This window comes from Spermophilus citellus, assembly GCF_964194105.1.
Source record: "Spermophilus citellus genome assembly, chromosome: 3".
Lineage (NCBI taxonomy): Eukaryota > Metazoa > Chordata > Mammalia > Rodentia > Sciuridae > Spermophilus > Spermophilus citellus.
The window spans coordinates 230645884-230668523 of record NC_138184.1 but is presented as its reverse complement, the minus strand read 5'-3'; the positions used below and the strand labels follow the sequence as shown (position 1 = coordinate 230668523).

Below are 22640 nucleotides of genomic sequence, written 5' to 3'. Positions count from 1 at the left end.
CCATTTACATGTGGCTGCAGTCCAGTAAATTTTGGGTCTGATCCATGCTACAGCAAATCAGTGTTGAAAAAATCTCAAAATAATTGTACTGGAATGCAGAAGATAAAAATGACTACAGAATGCATGGGTCCACTTACATAAAATTCTAGAAAATGTTTTTTAAAGTGTAAAGTCAATGGCTGACTGGGGATAGGGGTGGGAGGAGAGTGGCATAAGGTATAGAAAAGTGGTGCTGGTGTCACTGGTGTGTTTTTATGCCTGCGCTTATCAAATTATATACTGTATATTAGGCCATTCGATGTTGTTACAATAAAATACCATTGCTGGTACTTCATAAAGTAAAGAAGCATTTGGCTCACAGTTCTTGAGGTCCAAGATCATGGTTCTCCTGATCAGCCCCACCCTCAACACCGCTGCATCACCACAGAGAAGCTGAAAGAGGACCAGCTGTGTGCAGAGAGGGCCCAGTTATGGGGTGGGTGCGCTTGCGCTCGCTCGCTCGCTCTCGCGCTCTCTCTCTCTCTCTCTCTCTCTCTCTCTCTCTCTCTTTAAATACTTATTTGTTTTTTAGTTGTAGCTGGACACAATACCTTTATTTATTTATTTTTATGTGGTGCTGAGGATCGAGCCTCGGGACTTGCATGTGCTAGGTAGGTGCTCTACTGCTGAGCCACATCCCCAGCCCAAGGGTGGGCTGTCTTTATAACAGCTGCCCTCAAGAAATTTCTTACATGAGTGCATCCTGTGAGATGAGCATTCATCCTGTCTCCAGGGCAGACTCTGTCCTCCTAGCCTCTACCTCTTGAAGGTTCTGCCACCTCAACTTGGCCACACTGGAGACCAAGCTTGCTGCACATGAGCCTTCAGGGCAGGACACAAACTATAAGCCCTAGGTGCACTTGTGTAGTTTATTTTATGTTAGTTATAGCTAAATAAAGTTGAGAAAATTAGTCTTTCATTTTTTGCATACATTGTGCTTTGATTTTGCAACGATAATTGAGAGTTAATTCTGAGATCATCCCCTTAGTTTGGTTTGTGAGCTTTTCCTAGAGGGTGATTCCTTGTTAGTGGTTAGCTGTATAGGATGTATCTTCCAAGTGATTCCCTGTTACTGATTCTTTGGAACTGGAGTAGACACATGGGAATCAAAAATGAGGAAGAGAAGTAATGTGTATCTCTTGGAACTTAGATCTAGAGACATATAGTGATAAAAGTGTAGACATCTGTAAAGAATTGGGAGTTATAGGAAATGATGGAATTTATTTTGCCTAAAATCATGTCAGCAAATCAGATAGTGGAGCAGCTTTCTCTCTGCTCTGGGCAGGGCACCTTTTTGATGAGCTGTGAAGTGAGGACCTGGCTCGAGAGGAGACATCAGTCAGTGCCTGGCACATCCAGCACAGGGCTGCTGTTAGGTTGTAACAGGTGGTGGATTATTTTCTTCTATAGTTTTCTGAAAGGACTGTGTGACTTACAATTGGATTAAAGCTATCTCATGTAAATTGAATATAATCTTTGACATGAAGATGTTTTATCTTTTACAACAATGTTACAATGATTTAAAACCAGCCTTTGTGTTTTGTACCATGAGTGAATAAAGCAACACATTAACAATCACAGTTCTCCAGCCTACAAAAGAATACCCACTTTGTATGCAATAGTTCACATAGTACTAATTATCACCTTATGTATTTGGAATAACTTATTTAGAAACCCTGAAGAAGATAAAATGCTGTTGAGCAGTTGAAATAGAGGTCAGAGACCATGCTCTAAAGTTTATGAACTGGACCTGGAGGGCACAGTTTGGAATCAGGTCCATTTATTCTTACTTTAGATAAAGTACTAATGAAATTTACCTCTTTGTATAAGGGAGGAGGAAAATGTGGATGGACAAATGCAGATTGTTAGTAAGAGCAGTGGATGTAGCTGGCAGAACGGGAGGTGAACCTCGAGCCTGGGTACTCTGAGGGAGAGCAGTTGGCAGAAGAGCTGATAGTGCTATATACTAGTAGCCTCTGTGAAGTAACTGGTAACAAAAGCATTAAGTCACTAAGTGCTGATTTTGTGATAGACATTGTGCTGGTTCTCGTACATGCATTATTTCATCTGATAATTAACAGCTACAGACGTGGCATTATGCCTTGTTTCATAGATGAAGAACCTGTGCCTCAGCAAGGTTGTCACATGAAGTGCAGACAGGATGTGGGCCAAGTCTTTGAAGAGAGAGAGAGTGTGTGTGTGTGTGTGTAGCCCTTTCTGGTTATTGGCACAATAAAATGATTGACTCTTATTTTTGAAACAGTGTTTCGCTGTGTTGCCTAGGCCAGTCTTGAACTTGTGAGCCTAAGTGTTCTTCCTGAGGAGCTGGCACTACAGGTTGCACCATTATGCCCAGCTTAGCTTAAAAATTTATTTTTATTTTTATTTTATTTTATTTTTTTAGAGAGAGAGAGGGGAGAGAGAGAATTTTTAAAAATATTTATTTCTTTTTGGTGGACACAACATCTTTGTTGGTATGTGGTGCTGAGAATCGAACCTGGGCCGCACGCATGCCAGGCGATCGCGCTACCGCTTGAGCCACATCCCCAGCCCCCCCAATTTTTTTTTAAAGGATCAGAATGTATAGAACAATTTTAATTTAAAAAGTTCAAATTAGTTTTTCCACTAAAAGATATTAAGCCATTACTTTCTAAGAATTTTCGTAAAACATTTTATTTCTTACAAAGATAAAAGGGTATTATAAATTCATAAAAATCTGTACAGACTTTTGGATAGAAAATTATAAATTGCTTTTATTGTGTTACTTTATGTAGAAAAAAAGTGAATCAATCTAGATAAGCTGTGCAAGTGCTAAGTTAATTATTGTCTTCCACACTATTCCAGAAAGAGCAGAGCAATTCTAGAGCATGCACACTAATTTCAGACTGGGTGGCTGGGGAACGGCGTGTTGAGGCTCACCCTCTTCCCTGGAGCATGTGTGCAGCCTTGTGAGCAGAGGTGCTGGCTTATCATTGTGCCTCAGTGCTGTGATCACTGCTGTGAGTGGAGTGGAAAGAACGCAGGCTCCTGTATCTCCAAGCCTCAGATTACAGTTGCATGTGGTGCACTGGATTTACACTGAAATCATAATTTGCATAATTTCTATCTTTGCTTTGATTTTACAAACTTTTGTAAGGGTGATAGCCATTATTTTAAGACTCAATTTAAAATTCTAGTGTTTTATCTATTAAAAAAAAAAAATAGGAGATACTGAGCCACTCTGCCAATGACATACCTAAAAGTCTTTCTAAATCTGTTCTTATTTTAGTTGCTGCATTTTGTTGTGACATTATAAAGGACTGCAGAATGTCCCCAAAAGGGCAACCACCACATGAGCTTGCTGCTTCTGTGACCTCTTTTTCCCCACTTGGAGTTGTTCACTGGCACTTCTGTGATGTAGTGGTTCTAAAGTCTCAGGCAGAGAGTCAGCTCTGCCAGTTGCAGGCTCTGTAGCCTTGGCAAATGAGGTGGCCACCCCTGTCCACTTTGGGTAGCAGTGCTGCCGGGCTCAGGGACTGCTGTGAAGAGCAGACGAATGTGTGGAAGGTCTGCAAATCACTTAGAATGGTGCGTGGCACATCAGCCTCAGTCAATGCTAGTTATTATTTTCGGGGTTTTATGAGGCTTAAATTAAATGGGATTATACATGTAAAATGATTAGCAGAGTGTCTGGCATTTATTAAGTGCTCAGTAGATGCTAGTGGCTCTAATTTAAATATTCTGGTGCCTACATGTCTAAAGACGTGTGCCTTTGGATCTCTGCATGTCATATTGTTAGTTAATTTATTTTAGGGCACTAGAAAAAAGAAACTAGTTTCTATATTGGCCTTTCTCAATAGGTACAAGTTACAAAGTTAAAGTTTAACAAATATGCAGTTACTTTCTGATTTCTAAGTTTAAATTATTTGTTATTTCAAGTTTATATTTACTTTTAGTATTAAAAGGTTTAGATGTTGGGGCTGGGGATGTGGCTCAAGCGGTAGCGCGCTCGCCTGGCATGTGTGCGGCCCGGGTTCGATCCTCAGCACCACATACAAACAAAGATGTTGTGTCCGCCGAAAACTAAAAAATAAATATTAAAAAAAATTCTCTCTCTCTTTAAAAAAAAATAAATAAAAGGTATAGATGTTGATTAACATCACCATTTAGTGAAATCTCAAAAGGCCTGTCAATATCTAACCTGAGTTTCCTCTTCTTTTGTTATCTTCTTTATAGGTTTGTGGAATCTTGCGTCTCTCTTTTCCAACCTTTGTTTATTTGTGTTGATGCCCTTTGCATTTTTCTTTCTGGAATCAGAAGGATTTGCTGGCCTGAAAAAGGTAAGTAAATTGAATTTTGGAATTAAGAAGTAAATGTCGGGCTGGGATTGTGGCTCAGCGGTAGAACGCTTGTCTCAAGAGTGCGAGACCCTGGGTTCGATCCTCAGCACCACGTAAAAAATAAATAAACAAAATAAAGGTATTGTGTACAACTAAAAAATAAACATTAAAAAAGAAGTAAATGTCATGTTGAACTGAAGATCAAACAAGCATTTGAATAGAATATAAAAAAAAGTTTAATAAATAATATTAAAACCACATTTTAGCAATAATAGTAATATTGCACATTGAATCATTTTGTATGTTTATGGGGGAAGTTCTTCATCAATCCTGTATATGTTTGTGCTGTGCATTACTCTAGTGGAGTATTCCTTTGGAATAGATAAACCTATAGGGTTGGTGTTACTGCTTTCTTAGGTAATCTCATTCAATTTTAGAGTTTGATATGAGATTCTAAAAATCCTAAAATACATCTTGATGTAAAAGTTATCTCACATACAATATTTTCAGGGTAGTAGCACGTTATAAAATCGGATATGCTTTATTAGGTAGTCAAATTCCCAGGATACCAAGAGTAACTAATCTTAGGTAAATGTGGAAGGCTTAGAAGTGGGCAAACTGGGAAACGTCTCAGGAACTTCTTAAACTAATCAAGACTTTAAAAGAGGCAGTACTTTAGTCTATCCTTGAAGATAGTATTTTCAAAAATTTTTTTATTTATTCTTTTTATATATAACAGCAGAATGTTTATTTTCCCATTCTTTTTTAAATTTAATTTTTTTTTTTAAATTTCCCCTTCTTGTGGTTGTGCATGGTGTGGAGTTACACTGGTGGTGTATTCATATATGAGCACAGGAAAGTGATGTCTGATTCATCTACTATCTTTCCTATTCCTGTCCCCCTTCCCTTCCCTTCCCTTAATTCCCCTTTGTCTAATCCAATAAACTTCTTTCTCTGCCCCCACCTTATTATGTGGTTAGCATCTGTACATCAGAGAGAACATTCAGCTTTTGTTTTTTTGGGATTGGCTTATTTCACTTAGCATGGTAGTCTCTAGTTCCATCCATTTACCGGCAAATACCATAATTTCATTCCTTATGGCTGAGTAATATTTCATTGTGTTTATATACCACATTTCTTTGAATACAGTATTTTAAAGAAAAAGAAACTAGGTTCTATTTATAACCTATGCAGTTCTTTGTCATAAATTTTTGGAATATAATGCAAATGCAAAGATTTAAGTACATTAATACCTTTTAAATGATTTTTAAACTTGCAAAGTGAGACTAGTGTTACAGTTTAGCATGTTTTGCCTTTCTGACTTTAGTTCTATTCAGTATGTTGTGGTGGCATACAGAATGAAATGTGCTTGTATATCTTATTATCCAATAATAGTATAATGCTAATTCAGAAAATTTGGCTTGGGAAATTGTAAACTGCATGTGAATGGTTATTATTTTCATCTTGTATAACTCTGTGTGGGATCATAGAGGTGAAATTATTTAACCATTTGATAGCTTTCTGACTTTAAACCTTAAATACCATACATTTTAAAGATGCAGTGTATCACTGGGGTGATGATCACAGTGCTGGACTCACGGGAACAACTGTCTGGCTGTTATTCCATAGGTGAACGTGTTGCAGCTAGCTGAAAAGGAACAGCTAGCTTCTTATTTAATGAAGGTTCCGAGATAAGAATGAATGAAGGAATGTGTTTGGCAGTCAAGCCTCACATTGAGAAAACTGGCTTTTGTATTTTGGACGTTTTTTAATCCTGTTATATTATTAAGATTGGCAATTAAATTTATATACTGTTAAGAATTGTATTCTTTCAACTTAGAAAGCTGTTTGCTGGTTTATATTTTCTTGAAGAAATAATACAAAATATTATTGCTGAAAGGGATTTAGTTTAAACTCTTCTTCTATAAGGAGAAAACTGATATTAAATTGTATCAAATTGTCTGTGATCCATCCATGTAAAATAGCACAATTAGAACAGAATATCGAGGGTCATGTCTGACCTTCCCCAGGTCGGTGTTCTTCACAGTCAGCACTCTGGAGGGCACAAGAAAAGCCAGTAGGAAGATGAGGTGGCCAAGGACAGAACGTGAATGTGAAACACTGTCAGAAGAGAGGCGCAAGGAAGAGTTCCGACACTGTCAGCTAGTGTGAGGAAAATGGGGTGACCACCTGGAAGCCAAGGGACAGAGAGTTCCAGGAGATGCTTACCACCAAAGTAGAACTAAAAAGAATGAACAGAAGAAAAGGGGCATTGGAGACTATTGAAACGGTGGGTTTCTGTAGCATCTTGGAGTTTGGAGGTAGAGCTTTTGATGGACATTTATTCCAAGAGTTGTTATGAAGTAGTCTACTACTAGTTAGTGGTTATTGTAGGCATTAGCAATCCTCTAACTACTGGTTAGTATTATAGGAAATTTCTAGGGACACAAATAAAGAAATGGGTCTCCTGCTTCCAAGGAAACATGGAGAACTTACAGTTGCAAACCAGATGAACTTATTACAGTTTGATGAACTTATTCATGAGGTGCTAAGGAAGAGGCTGAAAGAAATGGTTATCTTGTTCTGCTGTGCACCAGGGGCAGGCTGTGAGGAGGAGGTCAGCTGGGATTGAGCTGGGATCTGATCCACCAGCAGTGTTTGTTAGAGTATGACGTTCCAGGCTTGAGCCATGGCCTGGAACTCTAATGGAATTGAGGGAAATGGCTGGTACCTAGATGTGAACCATGAACAGTCAAGATGCACAAGTAGCCCTCAGGGTCAGCTTCTGGAAGCACTGATCCTCTGCCAGGCAGTTTGGATTCTGTGCTGTAGACAACAGGGAGCTGGCATTTTCCCATGAGGATTTTTGCATCTATCATTTCATTTAAGTGAATCACACATTTTAGAGTTTCTGCATATGTCACAAAGGAAAGGAGCATCAGGGAGCACATGGGCCAGGGAGTGCTTGGCACCGAGTTTTGTAGAAAGAACATATGCATCCAGCTCTGCTCAATAGAACATTTTGGTCTGTGTCACAAAAACTGCCTGTTGGTGTTTGCTTTATGCATTAAAGCTCTGCCTCTTCCTGATACTGCCTCTTTGCAGTGTTCCCCAATGCAAGAAACAACTGGAATTGCTCAGTGTTAAATATGTCCGTGTTTGGTGTTGTAGAACTATCTACCTGGTGTTCTTTATGAAATTCTAATTGTTAGCTAGGTAATTTTTCAAAATAGCATGTGACGTGGACAGACCATTCTACCCTTCTTGTGAACTGACTATCTAGAAAGGGGACTTGGCTACCTCTAAGTGCCCAGCCAGTCAGGGAAGGGACTCGGCTCTATGTGGTGAACCAGTCAGCCAGGGAAGGAACATGATTGCATTTGATGAAGCAGATCAGCAACACACTGTAGGCTTTAAAAAAAACTCTGACGTTACTTTTCTCTTGTGCCCCTTTGTAGACTTAAGATCAAAAGGGAGAATCAGCTGAACAAGGACCCAAGAGATAGAGGTATTTTATGACTACACTTGTACACAGTTGTATAGTTCTTCCCTTTGAATTTTTTTTCCTTTTTTTACTCCTAGTCTCTCTATTCATGATTAAAAGAACATTCTTTCTCCTAAACACAAAGTTGACTGTGTTCATCTGTTAAAACCCTTCAAGGGCCTCCAGTGTACTTCATGACCTCATATGGGACTGAAGTGTTGAATGTTTGTGTGATACAGTTGTGATTTTCAGACAGGTAATTCCCAGACCCAGTGAAGGATTTAAAAAGGGGGCAGTTAGAGCCCTGATGATTATCATTGATCCAACTTGGGAAGATTGGAATGAATAGGTGCTATGGTGACCAATTTAAACGTTTTGTTTCTCATACTAGTGAAGAAGGGGAGTAAGGGGGTTGCGGCCTGAAGGCAGAGGAGGGAGAGTAACTGTCAAGTGGGGAGTCTCAATGTATGGGCATGCCCAAGGGCAGGGGCCAGGGAAGAAAGAGGGAGGGCACAAAGGTAAGGAAGTGGGCTTTAGAGTCAGCTGCCTGGGCATGTTACTTCATCTGAATCTCAGCTGTTCTTTCTGTAAGATGGCTACAATAAAGATACTTACCTTACTGTATTATTTTCATGGTTATATAAGACGAGATTGTTCATGTAGAGCATAGAGCCCAGGACTGCATTTAATGTAATTGTAAATGTTAACTATTATTAAACCACCACTGTCTTCATGGTAGTGTGTACGTGCATTCAACCAATAAATATTGTTATTTATTCTTTACTTATTAATATTACTTACAATATTAATGTTATTTGGGATTCAGAAAGAAACCAAATACAGTAGAGTCAGCTGTTAATTATTCACATGTTATTATCATGAGCAGTTCTAAATTCCAAATTGTTTTTCACATTTTGAAATAGCATTGACTAAAGCAGAATAAATCAGTTTTAGCATTAAAGGTAGCATACTTTGGAAAAAAAGCCTTCTTGAAGCTACAGTACATTTTAGACCCTAGTAGAAATGTTTTAGAAAGCTTTAAACTTAGGTGATCAGGTCGTGCTATTTTAAAATGCTCTTTTTTTTTTTTTTTTTTTTAGTTTTGAAACCAATTACTTGAAAGTTGCAGGGGTTATTAGCATTTTAAGTCTCAGTGTGTGTGTTGAAATGCTAGGTGTCTTTCTGCAGCATAGGATTATTTGGTGTTTCCTTGTGCAGCTCTGGATGTTGCTCCAGATGCATGGCTCTTCTCAGGCACTGTCTGTATTAGAACTACAAACTTTACTGCTTTATTGATGTTAATGTTATCATCGGCCACAGTCACAAAGTGTTTGAATTGTCTAGTAAGTATTCATATATGTTCCTAAAAGGTGTTTATCATTGGTTACCTTTGACATACTCATTTCTGACTGGTACTGAAGAAGGTAGAACATTTCTAATGGCAGATGCTGCCCAATAATTTGAGTCCTGATGAACTTGTATTATGGTTAAGTTAAATTTCCTTTTTTCCTCCATGACCACCCTCCTGGTTTTGTTTTACTATGTCTAGTCTGGTGTATTCCCTAAGTGGCACATGGCCCACCATACTCCCACGGAGTCCCCTGGGCGATCGATTTTAAAACAGCTCCTTGCATATTGTCCCGAGATGCGGAAATTGGCCACTGGCCATGGGGCGGATGCAGAGCTTGAATTGAAAATCAAATTAAGCAGAATTCTCTACTTAGTTTTTAATTAAGCCACTATGTTAATTCAAACAGGACATTTTAGGCCTGGGGGTTGACCATGCCCTTTTAAGGCCCTTAAATAGCCTTTCTTCTTTCTCCTCACTGTGGCGTGTGTTTCAATTTTATTAGGACCATCTTTTTGCTATTCCCTTTCTTTATTATTCTTAAGCCTAAGAGAATAGAAGTGGTTTTGATAAAGTTTTTTGTAAGAAGCTAACTTTTACTTGGATCTTAAACTACTAGCAGTTTAATGTTGATGCAGATTCTTCTGTTGTTAGATTCATGTGCTGCATCAAGCATCGAGTTTGTTCATGTGTGTTTGAACCTGATCCTGTGTTTACATCTGAATTTTCATTTCTGATAGAAAGGCACATCATGGGGTTTGTTTGGTTTTGTGATGGAGATGCCTCTTTGCAGTTTTGAGCTTCGTTACTCTTTAGTGGCGGGTGTCTGTGGGTCGTGGGGATTGGGGTCATCTAAGGGCAGACAGTGCAACTGTTGCTCTCATACCTCAGATCAGAGCTGTAGTTTTTCCTCTCCTCTACCTCAGGAAAGACCTCTAGGTTAGCTGCACAGTCATCAGGAGATGCTTCTGATTCAGTCATGAACTCTAGAGGTATCATCTCTGGTTGGTGCTCACATGAGATGTAGGAATCTATTTGTTGCATATTGTGTCTTAACATCTACTTTGAATTAAATGTTATAAGGAAACAGATTAGCAACTAATGAACGTGGGAAAAAACTCAAATGTGACTATTTATAAGTTTAATGACAGATTAATTCATAAGCCCAAGATTTTTCTGGGAACAAATGTATATTGTTTTTACCTTAATGCTTATCTTTGATTTGAAGTCCTGGTATAAAATTTAACATCAGCGACAGCAACATCCTGACCAATTATCCAAACCACACAGACATCCTAGACTGTCCAGAACTAGCGCATGATCTGTAGGATTAAGAGGTTAACTCCTATAACTTCAAACAAGTGCTTAATAATAAAAGCAAAAAGTACAAAATTTGAGGTGACTTCCTTTCTTAATTAATTAGGCTGACCAGGTGGGAGCGAGAGGCTCTGTGCTGGCGCTCGGGACGTCCATAAAGCCGAGCAACATGACAGCACAATGGAGGAGGAACAAAGATTTTTTTTAATATGTTTCTGTCCTGTGTCACAGTTTGAGATTGTCCTGGTTTATGTCCCTTTTGGCAAACTTACATAAAAGTGACCCTGTACTGTATTTTATGACCAGATGACTTTTCCCCTCAGTGGCTAATTTGTCTCAGGCCTCCATCTTAAAGAGAAGTGAGTAGGAAGTTCAGCCTCTGTCTCTGTGAGCTTTCATTGCATTCTTTCATTATTTTTGCTCGTTTTTTTTTTTTTTTTTTTTTTTTTGCCACTGATGATCCATAAATTGTTGGGAATGAGTGATTAAGGAAGTGCTGCTTAGTGTTAGTGGCACATGCGCATATTTGGCATGGTTCTGGTGGGTGAGAGGAAATCACAGACAAGAGGAAGGCTCCTGCTGGGAACCCTTCAAGGAAATTTAACTTGGGCATGTTTTGATCTTGGTGTTTATTGCAGAAAATGAATTCCTATCTTACTAACTATTGTTATGTGTTAATTTGATTCTTCCAACACCTGCAAGAAAACCATGGAGTAATGCATTAGTAGAGCTGCTCTACATTCTCCCAGCTGGGAGCACTAGTTTTTCCTCAGAGATGAGTGTGGATGAGAATGGTTCTTTTCTTTTTTTATATGTGTGTGGGGGTACTGGGGATTGAACTCAAGGGTACTCAACCACTGAGCCACACCCCAAGCCCTATTTTATATTTTTTAAATTTAGAGACAGGGTGTTATTGAGTTGCTTAGCACCTCGCTGCTGCTGAGGCTGGCTTTGAACTCAGGATCCTCCTTTCTGAGCCCCTGAGTTGCTGGGATTACAGGTGTGTGCCACCATGCCTGGCAGAAAATGGTTATTTTCAAAACATTCCATCTGGCAGTGCTTTGCAGTGGAGGCCTTAGGAATCACCCCTTTGCTGTGAAAGGTGTGGCGGTGGAGGCATAGGTGGAGAGCCTTTCAGATAGGGAGGTTCACACACGGGCCCTCAGAGGAAGGGCAGAAGCATCATGTGAGGAGCAGAGCACATGTGCTGGTTTCCTTTAGAGATGGTTTGCGTTCATAAAGACTTTGAATGAAACTTCATTTAGTTCCTGAAATGGCATCAACTTCATTGCTCTTAGTGCAGTTGCCTATTGGAGGGAATTAAATTATAGTCACAATGAATTGTTGAATAGCAGCTGCTTTTTTTAAAAATTAGTTTTCATATACTTTGTGAAAGTACAGCGTTTTGAATTGGACTGCTACCTATTACTTTCATCTTTCTCTCCACCTAGAATAATGAGGGATTTCTGCATTTAAGGCTAGATTCTTTCTTTATTTGCATAATAATATAATGGCCAAAAATGTGCATTTTGGAGTTCAGAGCAGCCGGACTCAAGTCCTGATCTGGTCTAAGGTGTTGGTGAAATAATGTGCCCAGGATACATTATCTGTAGCAGTTACCACAAAGAGCTCAAACGTGACAAGTGTGTGAGAGCTGCTAATGAAACATCAGGAAAATTAGTCATAGCACAGTGACATGGGCAGTTATGTTGGCATCGACATGGCCAGCTTTTGTTATGTATCCTGAAACAGGATCTGTTTTATCTTAGAACAGTACAGGTTGTAAAAAACAGGTCTCATGTTTAATAGGCAACTAAATTTTGAACTTTATTTTATGTGATAATTAAATTACTAACTAATGTCTCATAGTTCAGGCTTCTTTGTTAATTGAGGAACGTTTTGGTAGGGAAGAAATAAAAAGTTACCAGGTTCAGATTTTAAACTAATTATACTTTTAATTGTGCTGGCCTCAAATACTTCCAATATTCATGAAATATTTGGTCAGAGGAAGGGTGAAAGCATCATTTTAGGAGCAGAGCACGTTTCTGTTTTATAGAAATAATAATTGTTTCATTAGAATTTTTTTCCAAGACTTTTTTTGGGGAATTGAAAATTACCCACCCTTGGTTGAGAGGAATGTTATTTGAAAGTGAAGTTAGATGTCAGACTTCTTAAGTAATTATGATATCATATGACTGCCAGGTAAGTGCTCACCAAAGAGGTTAGAGTTTGTATTGTGAAAATCCTGTATTTACATGGCATTTGTTTTGTACTTATTTGTCTATAAAATCATTTATTCAGCATGTCACAAGGATGATCTTTGATCTTTATGAAATGTTTGCCAATATGTAGCTGAAACTTGGTACATAATATCAATCTACAATCCATTAATTTGGCTCATCTATATACCAAAAGTAGATACTGTGTACTCAGACACATCAAAGACAGTATGATTGTTTGATAACTTTACTTAGGTAATATTTAGATTGTGCTTCATCTACTTTTCTTTAAGTTACTGACAGTGATACAACTTAAAAATGTATTGGTTTGAACTTTCTGTTTAAAGAAAGGAAATTCTCATCTAGAAAGACAAGCATTGTTCTGGAGTGACTGAACTTTAAAGCAACTGAAATGCTAAACTGTATGTATGTAAAAGACACATTTGTCTTTTAGTGATTAAAAATTAGGTTAGCAAGCAAAAACTGAAAAAACATAAGGGTATGTTGACAGTCAAAAAAGTTAGAATAAAGTGTATTGAAAGGATCAGTTTTATGGGAAACATTTCCTGTTTTTTATGAATACAGGAAAAGAAATTTTAGGTTTTATAAGGCTAGAGGTAAGTATTTTATACTTTAAAAGTTTATTTCAGGTAGAATTACTTAATATTTAATGCTTACATTGCACATCAGTGAATATTTTTATAAGCAGTTGATTTTTAAATAGACTTGTGAAGGGCTTAGATTTTTTAAACCTTTTTTTGAGGTATCAGAATGATAACTGTTATTGATATTTACATCCTTTTTTAAACACATAGAATTCAAGTTATATTTCTGATGTAATTTTTAAGAAAGTAATGAAATAATAATTAATTGCATTAAATGACTTAAAATGCTTTACTCAATATTCAGAATAAGATTTTCTTTTCTTCCTGCTGTTATTTTGGTTCAGGCTTCCTCATTTCTCACTTGGACTATTTAAGTTACTTTTTTTTTTTCTATAGCCAGTTTCATCCCCATACAAAGTAATTGCTGTAGTGCCTTTTAGCTTTGCTTCCTTAAAAATTAGTTGTATATGTACCTCAGCTCCATAAAATCCTTGATAGCTTCTAATTCCAACAAAATAGTCTAAACTCTGGTGCATTGCACATAGGAGCATCTTATGTGTAATTTGGCTTCCATCTGTCTTAAGCCGAGTCTTTCCCTGGGCTCCCTGCCTGCCCTGTGTTGTGTCCCTACCAACTCACCTCTCCTAGAACAGGCCCTGTCCTTTCTTACTCCACCTCTTCCTTCACATCGCTCCCTCTGCCAGGAAATTAGTTGTTCCTCAATACACTCCTGCCAGATCCTTTTCCTGAGTGTTGTCTCCACAGCATGATTCTTTTGTAATTGTAACTGCTTTGGGTTAGGATTGTGGTTGTTCCTCATTGTGTCTTTAACTTGAATACTTAGGGTGCTGGGGTGGAGTCCTTGTGCAGGGAGACAAGGGTGAAAGTGAGCACTCTGCTATCTCTCTCCGCTTGTCTTGTGGGTGTGGGACCTGAGTGTGTTCCAGCAGAGCCCTGTGTGGGAGAGATGGGTTCCTGCAGTTCCTTTCAGGATGTAATGTTTTTAGAACCTTGACACAAAATAAGACTCTTAGACTGATGCATTATTTTAGTGCAGCTTGGTTGACTGATTCTGAACCTTTGCAGACCCCTGACCATCCTGAGCTCTGTTTATAGGACTGGATGTCTTCCCAGCCCCAACCCTGCCTGGTTCCTCAGCTAGCTGGGTAGATTTAGGATTTTATGTGTCTGGAACCAGATGTACTGTTTCCCACAGTTCCTAGAGTGTTTGCCCCATTGATGGCATGGAGCTCAGCCTCGCCACATCTGTCCTGGCTGGACATGACCTCTGCTGGAACTCACAGCTGCCTCTTCCCACTGTGTCCTCAGGGTCCTGTTCTGTTGATCTGGTGCTGCCTTGCTCCCTGTGCTGTCTGCAGGTTTAGGAGAGCTTGTGGCTGGAGTTCTTCCAACGGTGCTGTCAGCTGTAGTTTTTGTTATACAGTTGCTGAGAAGTTGAAGTGAATCTAGAGGATGCTATTACTACTGTTAACCGCAAATCTTACATGCTGAATCCAGTTCTTACATAAAACAGGCACTAGATCTTCCCCCTGCATTCAGACATTATGAAAGAGTCATATTTATTTACTATTTTACTGTTTTTAAAGTATTCTTATGTATTTTATTTCATTTGGTATTTTAAATATCTGAGCGATAATCAAGGCATACTTTATTGCACAAATTTTGTAGATAATGTCTTAATATTTTAGTTTTCTCATGAAATTTCCAGGGTATATAGTCAGCAACAGAATCAATAGTGAACCCAAAAAGTCTTTTTTTTTTCTTTTACCCTGTGAATATGTACAACAAATGATTCTCAAACTTTTCAGAAATTACGGAAGTGTTTCTGCAGTTTAATTCTCTAAAAATACCTCATGGTGATATTTCTGTTTTTTAAAAAGTCAATAAATATTACATGTATTCATACATATTATAAATATTTTTTCTTTGAAGGCATGTTGTGAGTCTGTGACTGTCATTTGGTGAGTATGCCAGACAATTTGAGAGATCAGGGTGCATGCTCAAGGTTTCAGGACTTAACTGATCACTCATTGAACCCCATGAGCCACAATAGTAGTTTTGAGTATTATGTTTCTGTTTTTAAAAATTCTTAATCATGTGTTGTTTATCTGATACTCATAATGAAGGATTGATTAATACCATAAATATAAGGGACATTGATGCTTAAATACAAGGTGATGAGGAGTATGCTAGTAAAGTTGAAGATGATGACTCTGTAGAGCTACTCAGCTTAATCTTCAGTGAATTAGTGTTCTGTATTTGGCTGATGAAAACTTGTCTATACACATCAAGATAGCCCTAGAACTTCAAAATTGATGCTAAGCAGAAAAAAAAAGTAGAATAATGCTTAGGCTTAATTTGGTTCTATTTATTAAAAATAGATAGCTTGGATCTGGGATGTTATTCATGAAGAAATATTTGCAAGTAATTCCTGAAAAATTCAGGTGCGTGACTGATAATTCATATTAGGAAAGTAAAAATGATAAAACAAATAAAAACAACCCACTAGTGAGCTTCTGAAGAGAGAGAAAACAGATCCAAGATGGCAGAATGGAGGAGGTAGCATTCCTTGCTGCTCTGTGGTATGAAACCGAGAAAGAAAACAGGCAGCTTCTCTGCAAGTTGGGTGAAAAGGGACAGAAAACATATTCAATAAAGTTGATATTTATTCATGATTAAATTAGGAGCACATTGCCTGTAATTGCAGCTATGTCGGGGACTGGGATAGGAGGTTGGTGAGCTTGACGTCAGCCTTGGCAACTTGGTGAATCGCTGTCTCACATAAAATAAAAAGGGCTGGAAGATGGAGCTCAGTGGTAGAGTGCTTGCCTAGCAAGAGCGAGGCCCTGGGTTCTCCCTAAACTGAAAAAAAACAAAACCAAAACCGAAAAATGACCCCCCCACCAAAAAGCAAAACAAAATAAAACAAAACAAAACAAAACAAAAAGCACCCAAATGCAAAGTAGGAACAAAGGGAATTTTCTTAACTTGATAACAAATACCTACCTTAAGCCAATAATTGACATAATACTTATTGGTAACATGTAGAAAGTATTTAAAATTGGAATGTCATTGCAAATATTTTTATTTCAAATAATCAATTTTATTTTCTAAATAATGTTAGAATTGCCTCCCCTGGATCTTTTAATCCCTGATGGTGATAGTAATCTTTGTAATTCCTCCAAGATTGTGGTATTGCTTTGTTTACTAGTTTCCTAGGTAGATGTAGTTCTAGTGGTTTCTTCTTGACCTTTCCATCATAGGTAACCCTCACCTCACAGGTCAGGGAAATGATGTGAAAAGACCATCACCAACAAAAAACAAAACAGAAAAATTCAAATGATCATTATTAACAGATGATTATTGAAAAGATTGTATAAAATCCAAAAATTATTTATTGTTTCCAATAAGAAAATTTAACAGGAAAGCTGGACATAGGATTAATACATAAAGTCAATAAATACCAGCAACAAGAAATCCAATTAAAAATTCCTTTTATTCCCTTTAGGCAAGATAGTCTAAAATATGTTGAAATAAATCTAATGAACAATGCTTAAACCCTTATGACAAGCAGTAATGATTTTATGGAAAATCAGAAAACCAAAACTAGTCAAAGTAATTTTGAAGAACAGGGTGGTAGAACTTTTCAGTCAAACATCAAAACTATAATGAAATATTACTTCACACTTATTAGAATGGCTATTAGCAAAGAACCCAGAAAATAAGCATTAATGAGGATGTGGGAGATTAGAATTCTGGAGTGTCATTGGTGAGAATGGAAAAGTTATTGCTGATAGACAAACGTGGTGGTACCTCAAAAAAACAAAAACAAAAAACTGAGAGTAAAATTACCATTGGATCCTGCAATTTCTCCACTGGGCATATAACTTAGGTGGTTATTTGCACACTCATGCTCGCAGCAGTGGTGAGAGGATAGGAACATCCCGAGTGTCCGGGGACAGGTGAGTAGATGAGCAACATGTGATTATGCATGCATGGGATATTATTCTGCTTCAAGGAAGGATGTGCTGACACTGCTGCAGAATGGGCAAACCCCAGACGTTATGCCAAGTAAAATAAGCTAGTCCTCAGAGGACAAATACTGCATGATTATGCTCAGGTGAGGTACCTCAAGTAGTTAGTTACATTCACAGAGGAAGTAGAAGCATGGCTGCCTGGGCTGGGGCGGGCACAGTGGAGCTGTTGTTTAATGGGCTCATAGTTTCCATTTAAGAGGAGTTCTTGGAGATGACTATTGGAGATGCCACCGCAGCATGTGAACAGACTTCTCCCATGAACCTTATTTAATTAGAAATGGTTAAATAGTGAATTTTATGTCTCATGTATTTTATTACAAGTTTGAAGTAAATGATAAACATGATAGTGTTTTGTTATCTTTTGGGTGGGTTGATGTCATTGGGAGGGTTACATGGATGCTACAACAGTCATGGTAATGTTTTTTGAAGTTAGGTATATACCTGGGTATAGTCCACCTAAGTTGACATACAAAGCCAAATAGTGTGCTTTTTATTATTTAATAATAAATAGACATGAAAGCCGAACAACGTGCTTTTATTATTTAGACATAGAAGGAAAAAAGATGATTCATTTCTTGGTGATGGGCTCACATTAACAAAACAGATGCTACTACATTAAACTAGTTTATTGATTTTCAGTGGAAAAATTTATTTACATGCATGTACCACCCAGCTTTGCTCTCATTTATCAAGGGCTGTAAGAAATGCAGAAATCTGGGAGAGACAGCCTGGCGAAGCTCACCCAGGACCTGGTTTAGAGAGAGAGCAGACACCTATAGTTCTCATGTGCTTGTGTACTGTTTCTGCCATAAAGTACAGCTCTTTTGTAGTATTTTGGAATTTCTAGTGCTTTTGTGTAAGTGTATTTTTTGCCAGAAAAGCATTATGACACTTTATCTAAATTGTCATGTGACATTCCTTTATTTTGAATTGCAAACCTGAATATCTTTTCTGCTTTGTGTAATAATGTAATAAATAAGAATCCTAATCTTTTTTGTCTAAATATTAGAGTGTGTGCTTGGGAGTTTTATGAAAGTGGAATAGTAGCATATTGACTAAGATGTTCTCTTGTATTAAAAGTTTCCCATGGGACTGAGCATTTGACCGCGGTATGAGCTGGCTATTGTAGAATTGAAAATTAATGTCTGGTGAAAGAAGCTTTTATGTTCCTTACTGAAATTGTAGGTTTGTCATATGTTTAAAGCTTTCTTCCCACTTTTCTACTTGTCATTCTTTCTTTTGTACCTAATTTCTGTCTTTTTGGGGTAGTGGAAAGCATGGGCTCTGAAGGTTGGCAGACCTGAGTTAAAAAGTCAGTTCTGAAGTGCATTGAATGTATGACCACAGGCAAATCACTACTCTTTGAGTTGAGCTTCTTGTGGATAATAAAATTGAGCTTTTTCTTTATTGTGAGGATTTGATAAGCACGTAGAAGAAGGCTGATGAGAGCTCTGCATGTTAGCTCCCATCTCTATTTCACAGGAAATTTATTACTGAAGGCTTAATTAAAACAGAAATAGAAGAAAAGAGCCTCACTGACTAACCAGTAAATTGTTTTGATATGAAGTAGTGCGGTGAGAAGTAATTTCTCCCCAAATTTAGAGTTACATTTAAGTTTTTATAGTTCAGTTCTTTCATTTCAGGCTAGGAATTTGTTGTTTTATTTTATTTACTTATAGTCTGGAGCTTATCTAATATCATGGGAAATTTCTGTCCACAAATTTTAATATAATGAACATTTTGAACTAGCAGTATTAATGTTTTTATTGTAACTTACCTAAAATACTTTTTTGGGAAAGTTTTAATAGCTGGAGTATTTTATAGTGTCAATTTTTCCATCTTGTGTAGATCACTGTATGTGTTTTTAAAATAGACTGCATGACATATTAATATTCAAGAGCATCTCACTATTGACCACAGAACTTGAGGAGAGCTGTTTCCTTGGGCAAGCCCCTTTGTGCATGTGCTTAGTGGTTGTTGGGTAAGGGGGACATTGGATGCTCTCCAAAAGTGCTTGCTTGCAGTTTTCTTGTGGTTTAAAATCATTAGTCCTCCTTTTATTTTCTGTTCTGCTTTAGTGTTCCCCCATGACTGCATGTGTGACAGGTCAGCCTTGATGCTATGCTGAGTAAACCTTATCTTAAAGTTACTAAGAAACCCTTTTCATTAAACCAAAACAATGACTTGATCTTTACATGTTCTGTGAACATAGAGGTTTTCCCAGGCTTTCTTAGTGTGTGGAGACATGGCATATCAAGTGGTGTTTGCATTCCTTATAGGAGGGCCAGATGTCAGGAGAAACCTTGTTTGATTGTTCATCACCATAGAAACATATCAAGTTCTTAGTGATGCTTTTGTAAGTACATTGTAGTTTCCACTTCACTGATATTCAGTATAGAGCAATTAAATGTATCATTGACCAGCACAAAAATTCCAAGAAGCATTTATAACATTTCAGTATTGTAGACTATCCATTCAGTGCTTATATAAATCTAAAATAAATCTGTCTCTGTTTAGTCTTTACTAGCCTACTTCATCAAATTTAGCTATTATGATGTTGAAGTCATTGTAATTTCACAATAGTACTGGCATGAACCAGTGTGATTACATATTTATTCCTTGAAAACAACATGGCACTTCATTGGCAGAGAGTACTTATCTCAATAGTATTTTGCATGAATATGCTCTGCGCTTGTTATGCTATGATCTTAATCGAAGGGAAGGGTTTCATTAGAGGAACTTAGAGTTGTACTTTTGGGGTGGGTCAAGATATGCATTCATACTTGAGTGTAACAATACTGTGAAGTTTTTGAGGCCCTCGTAGACATAGCAGCCTAAGCATTCAGAATTATGTGAAGGAAGTGCAATTGTTGATAGTAAAGAGAAGTCCTCATAGTCCTCTTATCTTCAGGAGGCTTCTCACTTTTTAAGGTCGGCCATAGGGCCCTTCTCCTTCCTTGATGATATTTTGTCCTTGTATTGTTTGAGGGTATTTCAATGAGGTGTTCTAACATCTGATGAATATCTTAGCTCAATATATGCAGGAGTAGAGTTGATAGGAAGCGTCCCCTTGGAGTTGGCTATCTCCTAATTCTGACTCTGGATGGAAAAAGGACTGTAGAGTAGGCATATATGTTGTCCTGCTGGCAATTAATGGTAGTGATAAGGGCTCATCATGCTTTTCATTACTTTGTAGACAGAATCACACCCAGAACCCTAAAAATCTCATGTGTTACATGCCATAAATCCTGCAGTCTTTCAGGCTTTGTAATATTCTTATGCTCTCAAGAAAGATATTAAGTTTATAGATTTTTAGTACTTCTGTAAACTAGTTGACTCTGAGTTAAACAATGAAATTTCTGATTATGTATAGTCCTGTTATGTCTTCCCTAAAGTTTTTGAAGATAAAAAAATTTGCTATATTACATTTAATGAATAAACTTATCTCTTCCCATTAGTTTAACTAAAAGTTCATGAATATGATAGTTAATTGATTTCATGTGCATGGCTGATTTTGTCTCATTTAATCATAAAAAGAAAATAAAATTTAAAAAGGGAAATACAACTGTCACATCCTTATACTGGATTAAGTCAAAGTAATACAGAGTAACACTCATTTCTTACTGTAGCAGCTACCCTTAGTATTTCATTGAAAAGTTATAAGTTATACCAAATAATTTTGATGGCTTATACTGTAGCAGTCTTTTTGTAAGTGTAATATTGTTAATTTATTCTTTTTTTTTAGAGGAGAGAGAGAGAGAGAGAGAGAGAGAGAATTTTTTAATATTTATTTTTCAGTTTTCGGCGGACACAACATTTCTTTATTTATACGTGGTGCTGAGGATTGAACCCAGCGCCCAGAGGCCAGGCGAGCGTGTTACTGCTTCAGCCACATCCCCAGCCCATAGTTTATTCTTTTTTATATAGCTGAAAATCAGATTTCTTTTTGCAAATATTTTTTTTTGTCTTTCAAACTGAAAGCATTTCCTATGAAATCAGGAGCAAGACAAAATGTCCACTCTGACCTCTTCTATTCAATATAGTTCCAAAACTCTAGCCAGAGCAATCAGGCAAGACAAGAAAATTAAAGGGATACAAATAGGAAAAGAAGTCAAACTGTCTCTGTTTGCTGATGACATGATCTATAAGACTCAAGGAACTCCACCAGAAGACTTGTAGAGCTAATAAATGAATTTGGAAAAGCAGCCGGATACAACATCAACACTCACAAGTTAATCACTTCAACTGTGATTCTGTTGAGAAAGAAACGAGGTAAACCACTTCTTTCACAATAACGTCAAAAACAAAAACCAAACAATGGGAATTAATCTAAGAAAGGAGGTAAAAGCTTTCTAAAATGAAAATTATAGAACTCTGAAGAAAGAAACTAAAGAAGACCTTAGAAGCTGTAAAGCCCTCCTATGTTCCTGGATAGGCAGAGTCAATATTGTCAAGATGGACATGCTACCCAAAACAATGTACAGATCCAGTGCAGTCCCCATCAGTGCACCAATGACATTCTTCACAGAACTGGCAAAAAACAGTCCTTAAATTCATTTGCAAGACGGCTGGGGATGTGGCTCAAGCGGTAGCGCGCTCGCCTGGCATGTGTGCGGCCCGGGTTCGATCCTCAGCAGCACACAAATGAAGATGTTGTGTCCGCCGAGAACTAAAAAATAAATATATATAAAAAAATTCTCTCTCTCTCTCTCTCTCTCTTTAAAAAAAAAATTCACTTGGAAGAATAAGAGCCGGAGGCATCACAGTAACTGATTTCAAATTATACTACAGAGCTATAGTAATAAAAATAGCATGGTATTAGTATCAAAATAGACATGGAGACTAGTGGTATAAAATAGAGGTCACAGATTCAAATCCACATACTTACAGCATCTGATACTTGACAAAGGTGCCAAAAATATGTGTTGGAGAAGAGATAGCTTTTTAAATAAGTGATGCTGGGAAAACTGGATATCCATAATTAGAAGAATGAAATTAGATTCCTATCTCATCCTGTACAAAAGTCAAATTAAAATGGATCAAAGAATTAGGAATTAGACCAGAAACTTTGAACTGCCAGAAGAAAACAGGAATAATACTCTTGCACATTGATTTGGGCACTGACTTCCTTAATAAGACCCCTAAAGCTCAAGAAATAAAACCAAGGTCAATAAGTGGGATGCTATCATATTAAAAATCTTCTGAAGGAAATGGATTAATAGCATGAAGAGAGGGCCTACAGAAAGGGAGA

The 22640-nt window shown here is 37.5% G+C and overlaps 1 protein-coding gene across 4 annotated transcripts in view; it reads left to right on the top strand.

Annotated features, from left to right (window-relative positions):
• Positions 1 to 22640, top strand: part of LMBR1 (limb development membrane protein 1) — a 146648-nt gene that overhangs the window by 57600 nt on the left and 66408 nt on the right. For all 4 annotated transcript variants that reach the window (XR_014020883.1, XM_081284649.1, XM_081284650.1 and 1 more), the window contains one exon: positions 4255 to 4358. Coding sequence is in view for 3 of the 4 variants with exons in the window: in XM_081284649.1 (XP_081140775.1) it covers positions 4255 to 4358 (104 nt within the window). In the remaining variant the exon portion in view is untranslated. The remainder of the gene's footprint in view (positions 1 to 4254; positions 4359 to 22640) is intronic.